The sequence below is a fragment of the Sphaerodactylus townsendi genome, unplaced genomic scaffold (genome assembly GCF_021028975.2).
Source record: "Sphaerodactylus townsendi isolate TG3544 unplaced genomic scaffold, MPM_Stown_v2.3 scaffold_1241, whole genome shotgun sequence".
NCBI lineage: Eukaryota > Metazoa > Chordata > Lepidosauria > Squamata > Sphaerodactylidae > Sphaerodactylus > Sphaerodactylus townsendi.
In genome coordinates, this window is record NW_025949784.1 from 1 (window position 1) to 6,951 (window position 6,951).

The 6,951-nt window shown below is 52.6% G+C and overlaps 1 protein-coding gene across 1 annotated transcript; it reads left to right on the forward strand.

Moving 5' to 3' along the window:
* Nucleotides 1-745: 745 nt before the first annotated feature.
* LOC125424858 (tektin-5-like) lies at nt 746-6,560 on the forward strand (the record flags this gene model as incomplete). The annotated part of the gene is made up of 2 exons (XM_048482296.1): nt 746-968; nt 6,402-6,560. Coding segments are annotated over 2 exons (382 nt in total), but the record flags the coding sequence as incomplete, so codon positions are not given.
* Nucleotides 6,561-6,951: the final 391 nt, after the last annotated feature.

The following is a 6,951-nucleotide window of genomic DNA, read 5'->3' on the forward strand; positions in this document are numbered from 1 at the left end:
CCATCCATCCATCCATCCATCCATCCATCCATCCATCCATCCATCCACACATAGAGATATAGAGATAGAGATATATAGTTTATGGGTAACCGCATTTTCTTTTTTCTTTTTCTATATTTTATTTTCTGTTACTGAATTATTTTTGAGAAAACTAATTAAAATGTTATATATTAAAAAGGAACTTCCTGGAGGTTTGGGGGGTGGAGCCTGGGAAGGGCGGGGCTTGGTGAGGGGAGGAGCCTCCGCAGGGTAGAATGTCACAGAGTCCACCCCACAAAGCAGCCATTTTCTCCAGGGCAACTGGCCTCTGTTGCCTGGAGATCACTTGCAGCACCAGGACATCTCCTGGTCCAACCTGTCAGTTGGCAACACTCTGGATGCCCAGGGTTGGCAGCTCCACCTTGGGAAGTACCTGGGAATTTGGGGGTGGAGCCTGAGGAGGGTGAGGTTTAGGAAGGGGAGGGACTTCAATGGGATATGATGCTGTAGAGTCCACTTTCCAAAGCAGCCATTTTCTCTAGGGCAGGGGTCTGCAACCTGCGGCTCTCCAGATGTTCATGGACTACAAGTCCCATCAGCCCCTGCCAGCATGGCCAATTGTAGTCCATGAACATCTGGAGAGCCGCAGGTTGCAGACCCCTGCTCTAGGGAAACCAGTCTCAGTAGTCTGGAGGTCAGTTGCAATGCCCGGAGACCTCCAGGTAGTTGGCAACTCCAGGTAGGAGCCCTGACCTCTCCCTTCCAGCGTCTCTGTCCCCGAAACATGGGCGAAGTTCAGCGACAACAACATCAAGTATTCCCAGAACGCGCGGTCCAACACGGCTACCCTCTGCAAGGAGACGGACCACACGCTGGAGAGTACCTCCGAGGAGCTGTGGAAGCAGTACACGGACACCAACCTGGCGTTCAACAGGCGCATCTCAGAGGTGGCTGAGGCCAAGAACCAGCTGCAGGCACAGCTAGCCAAGGTCAGAGGACAGGGCTGCCAAATCTGCTTTGGGGGATTCTTGGAGCTTGTGGATGGTGGGGTTGATGAGAGCACAGACCTCAGCAGAGTATAATGCCACAGGGGCCACTCTTCGAAGCTGCCGTTTTCTCCAGAGGAACTGATTCCTCAGGATCGGGCCCTGCCTGGAGGTTGGCAACCCTACCCCCTAAGCAGCAGGGGCATACCTCCCAAGGGGACAGGCGGGGCAAATGACCCTGGGCGGAACAGTGGGGGAGGGGATAAAGTCATCTCCATCCCCTTCCTTCCCTGTGCCAACCCAGCTCGGAAGAGTTGTGTTGGCGCGGGGGAGGTGCCTAAAGACAAGGCCAGCCTGCTGCCGTGGTGCTTGTTCGAGCCGCCTCCTTCCCTCCCCAGGCCCTCGGGGGTGGGGGTGGCTCGGACGGGCACCATGGTGTCAGGCCAGCTCCTGGGCCACCCACTTCAGTGCTCTGCCCTCCCACTTTCCTGCAGGCCGGCTTCTGCTCTCCCCTGGAGCCGGCCTCCCACTGCGTGGGGCTGGGGGGGATGCAGGGGCGCCCAGAGCAGGTGCTGTCCCAGGGGCCATTTCTCCCTGATACGCCTCTGCTAAGCAGTTCTACTCAGAACCCTCCTCAGGTCTTTTCAATTGAAATTTTCTCCCAAAGAAAGTGGACTGAAAGCATACTATTCCGCATGCGCAGAAGGGGCCTAAACTGTTAGAGACAATGAACATTTTTCTGTGCCGTTTCGCTTTCCCTGAAAAGTACGGTGTTTTTAGGCCTAGAAGAGAAGTAGGGCTTGGATTTATACCCCACCTTTCTCTCCTGTAAGGAGACTCAAGGTGGCTCACAAGCTCCTTTCCCTTCCTCTCCCCACAACAGCCACCTTGCAAGGTAGGTGGGCTGAGAGAGTTTGCAGAGGATTGTGACTAGCCCAAAGACACCCATCAGGCTTCATCAGGAGTGGGGAAACCAATCCGGTTTACCAGATAAGTGGCCTCTGCTCATGTGAGGAGTGGGGAATCAAACCCGGTTCTCCAGCTTAAGAGTCCACCACTCTTAAGCTCTACACCACGCTGGCACATCTATCACCAACACCATCCCAAACAGTCTGCCTTCTGAGCCTGAGAATTTATATTACACCTATTTGCTGGGACAATCCAACAGGAAAGTCTGTACTGGTGCCTCTTGAGCCATATCCCCTGCTGCCATTAATGTTCCCCGCGTACCCCCTGACACCTCTGGTCCAGAGATTGCCCTGCCCTGCGGCATTGTGGGGATGCTGTCCCACGTGGAAGACTTTGGCCGAAAGTAGATGAGTTATTGCTATCTGTGATGCTAAGCATGTAGGCCTTTGGGTTGAGAACAGAGGCGTATGGGAGGGAAATGGCACCTGGGGACAAAATCTCCTCCGGGCGCCCTCCCTGCGGGTCATGGAGCCCCGCCCCCATGGATCATGTAGCCCTGCCCCTACATAGCCCCACCCAGAGGTGGGATCCAGCAGGTTCTCACCAGTTCCCGAGAGTGGGTTACTAATTATTTGTGTGTACTGAGAAGGGGTTACTAATTGGGTCCGCTTTTCCATCTCCACGCCCTCGCCTCCCCGACAGGCATACTGCCTTTGAACGTGAAGGTTCCATATAGCAATTGCGACTAATAATGTAACTCCCTGAACTGGGTTAATCCCTTTCAGGTACAGCAATTCATTGATTCTCAGCCTTTTGTACCTTTTATCTCACCAGTCTCTATCAAAGAACCTGTGTGTTTCACCATTGCTGTGTTCAGATTTGTGAGTTGGGGCATTTTCTATAATGTGATGATGATTTAGAAATGACCTGGTGCAAAAATATTTTGGGGGGTCGTGGTGGGGTGGCTGCCCATGGGGGTGGGGCATCCAACTCAGGTTTTGCCCAGGGCTCAGGTTTGCCTAGGTACGCCTCTGCCCCCTTTACTGAGGGGGGGCTGGCGAGGGAACCTGTTACTAAAATTTTTGGATCCCACCACTGGCCCCACCCCCCATGTGCCACAGAGCCCCCCCTGCTGCCGGCTCCTGCTCTCCCCAAGGCCTTGGGAGGGCAGAAGCCTGCCTGCAGGGAGCCTCGTCTGACTTGGGCCTCCCTCAGCTCCGCCCACATAATCAAAGAGGATGATGTGGGCGGGGCTGAGGGAGACCCAAGTCAGACAAGGCAGGAGGACATCCTGCTGCCTCCTCTGATTTGGCCCCACCTCACCCATGTCGTCGCAATGTGGGCGGGGCTGAGGGGGGACCAAGTCAGATGAGGGGGAAGGGATCTGGTCATGTGGGGGGCCGATTTTGCACCCCCATGTGACCAGATTGGTTGCGCCCGGGGACATGGGTTAGCCAGGCAGATACCCCCTTGCTTGAGAACATAGCAGCTGTAATTCCAGGAGAGCTCCATGCCCTACCCATAGTTTGGCAACCTAAGCCACAGTTTGGGCCACTCACTTCAGCCCCACTGCGATATCACCGCGTGCCTCTGAAGGAAAGTGAGAAAAGGGCTTTTTAGAGAAATGGTGATTTTGACGGTGTTATTGAGTGCAAAACGAATGACGGGTTACGTTATATATTTGCACGTTGCTTGTCCAAGGAGTTCGCAAAAAATGACTTGCAGAACAAATTGGGGCGAATCCATCCTTTTCATGCTGAGTGGGAGAAATTAAATATTCTTCCTCTTCTCCACATCCTTTACAATCCTTTACATGGTGACGGAGGAAGTGTCCTGTGAAGTCCTCTGGATAGGTTTGCTGACTTCAAGTTGGGAAATTTGTGGCGGGGGGAGGGGCTCTGGGGAGGCTGGGGTTTGGGGAGGGGCTCAGCAGGGATGTGATACCACAGAGTCCATCTTCCAAAGTAGCCATTTTTCTCCAGCAGAACTGCTCTGTGTAATCTTGTTGTTTGCATAATAATGAGACAGAGCCAGTTGCTTACTGTAAATGATGTTTAGTAGCTACAAGATAGGGTAGGGGAACTTGGAGGCAAAAGAAAAGGAAAATATCTTTCTACCTTGCTAGCTTCATTAGCTAGTTCTCAGCTTGACTATTACATGGCTAACAGGCTACTAGTGGCATGTGCAGAGAGCAACAAACAATATAAACCTATATAGCCTACGTGCAGACCCGCATGTAGCCCATGCCAGGTCTGCTTGATCAATTAGGGATCAATTACCTGGTCAGTGACTTCTGACCTCACTAACTAATAAGCATGCACCAATTTTAACTCCTTCATTACTGGATTGTGTGACTGGCACTTGCCAAATACCGACAAATCCGGAGACTGGCAGGCCGACCTCTGAGCTGCACATCCCCATGTTTGTTCAATGGGCCACATCCAGAGGTGGGATCCAGCAGGTTCTCACAGGTTCCCGAGAGTAGGTTACTAATTATTTGTGTGTGCCGAGAGGGGGTGACTAATTGGTGATTTTGCCACGTGATTTTTGCCTTAGTTACACCCCTCCTCCGCTCCTCAGCAGTAGCACGCAGAACTTGAAGCAGTCTAGCAGGAGGTGCACCGGCGTGCGTGGCAGCCTGCGCCTGCGTGCATTCGTTTCCCGCCCAAGGACTGGTGCAGCGGCTGCATCCTTGCCACAGCCCCACCCAGGAATGCCCCGCCCCAGGAATGCCCGGCCACGCCCCCGCCATGCCCTGCCCAGCCCAATTGGCGCTACGCCACAGTTTGAATCCCACCACCATGGGAACCTGTTACTAAAATTTTTGGATCCCACCACTGGCCACATCTGGTTATTTTAAAGCAGCAGAAGTTCCCAGGACAAGAGGTGTACATGGTCCATGTTGCCTCTGTTTAGGAAGATAGCATCAATCACACCAACTGGCCTGTATTTCCTAGAACAGGGGTAGGGAACCTGCGGCTCGAGAGCCGCATGCGGCTCTTCTGCCCTTGCACTGTGGCTCCACGAGCCGAGCCACCGGCTTCATCCTTGCCCGCCCTGCAGGCAGCAGGGCGGGCGCACCAACTGCCTGCGGCCGGCTGGGCCGCTCCGTGGGCTTCCCCTCTCGCCTGCCCCGTTTGAGCAGGGCGGGCGCTTTCCCGGCGGCCGGCAAGGCCGAGCCGCTGGCCCCATCCTTGCCCGCCCTGCAGGCAGCAGGGCAGACGCATCCATGCGCTTCTCAGAATGAGCGGAGTAAAAGGTAAAAAAACCCCAATATATATAGTGTTATCTTTATTTTAAATGTCAAAAATTATTTGCGGCTCCAAGTGTTTTCTTTTCCCATGGAAAACGGGTCCAAATGGCTCTTTGAGTGTTAAAGGTTCCCTACCCCTGTTCTAGAACATGTTCAGATTTATTTTTGTTAGCTATGTCAACAAATCCCCAGTTTGGCTGGAATTAAGTTCAGGATTTGGGAGTCTCGCGTTCCCCCACCGGTGTCCTGACATTTGGAACACAACCTCCTAATGATGCTGGTCGGTGCCGTACGATCTGGCAACTTTCTCTTCCAATCCATAAGTGCATTTTCAAAAATCATGGATGTTTTGGGTGCACCGTCTAGTGGTCGTGTGTAATCAAAAGTCCCTTGGGACAAGCTGGAAGGGACTAAGGGCAGGATCTTCCTTCCTCCACCTACGTGCCCCCCGTTCTACGTTCTTGATTTTAAAAGGGAAAAGCGGCAAGACGGCAGCTAGGAACGCTGGCTGACCTGAAAACCACACAAAACTCCCTGTCAGGGTGAAAAGACAGTCGGAAAGTTTGAGCTGAGATGCGAGTTCATGTAAAGGTCCAAATAATATTTTGTTTCAGAGCCAGACAAGAGAGAAAATTGCTGGCTGCGTATGAGTAGCCAGGTCCCTCGGGGCACGATCGGGCAGGAAGTTCTACTGTGTGACTCCCGTTTATTTCGGCAGGGTTTGGGCAACGGACTTCCTGCTGGGTTTATTTTGAATCTGTTGTGTGGGCTGAGATTATTTGCCTGGGAAGCCCTGCTTTCCTCTGCTGTGGATTCATTGTGTGTCCTTGGACAAGGGACAGACTCTGTGAATCGAGAACAATGGCCGATAATCAGTGGCAATCATTTTCTTCACAGGGTTTATTTACTTAATGCAGGGGGGGTCCAACTCTGGCACTTCAGATGTTTGTGGACTACAGTTCCCATCAGCCCCTGCTGGCATGGCCAGTTGGCTGGTGTGGCCAGAGAGTTGGACGCCTCTGACTTAACGTCTACATCATTTTACTCCCTGATGGGGACTGGAGCAGCTTACGACATGTCCTCTTTCCCATTTTATCCTCACGAGGATCCCGTGAGGTAGGCTAGGCCGGGAATGTATGATTGGCCCTGTGGTCCCTCACTGAGCATTCAAGGCAGAGTTTTTTGAGGGCTTCAGCTTGTGAAAAAGGGATGGCGGTTTCGCCTATTTTTTCCTCTCTCAAGATTGCCACTTTGCTGTTTCTTTTCATTTGCAGACCCTTCAAGAAATATTTCAGACAGAAAATACTATGATGTTGTTGGAGAGAGCTATACTCGCCAAGGAGTGCCCACTCAAAGTGGCCCAGACCCGCCTGGAAGGGAGAACGTGGCGGCCCAATATGGAGCTTTGCCGGGACATCCCCCAGTTCAAGTAAGTGCCCCACCCCCCACCCTTGTCCCCCATAGCTACAAAGGGCTGCTGAATTCCAGATCTCATTGCTTCAGAAGCCAGCAAACATGGGTAATGATGGGGTCTGAGTGACGATCAAAACCATAGAGCCAGCGAATGTACAATTAAAAGCAGCGGATGCTAATCTGGAGAACTGAGTTTGATTCCCCGCTCCTCCATAGGAGTGGCGGAGTCTTATCTGGTGAACTGGATATCCCCTGTCATACATTCACCCTTACCGCGAGAGAGGGACCTGTACCTATTCAGCTTGTGATTTTGGGACCCACGTTCAAGGCAGAGAAAAGTGCGACATCTCAATGGACCTTTTACTTAACTGGGAATTCACATTGAATAATTTAATGTGGCGTAGGAGGTTA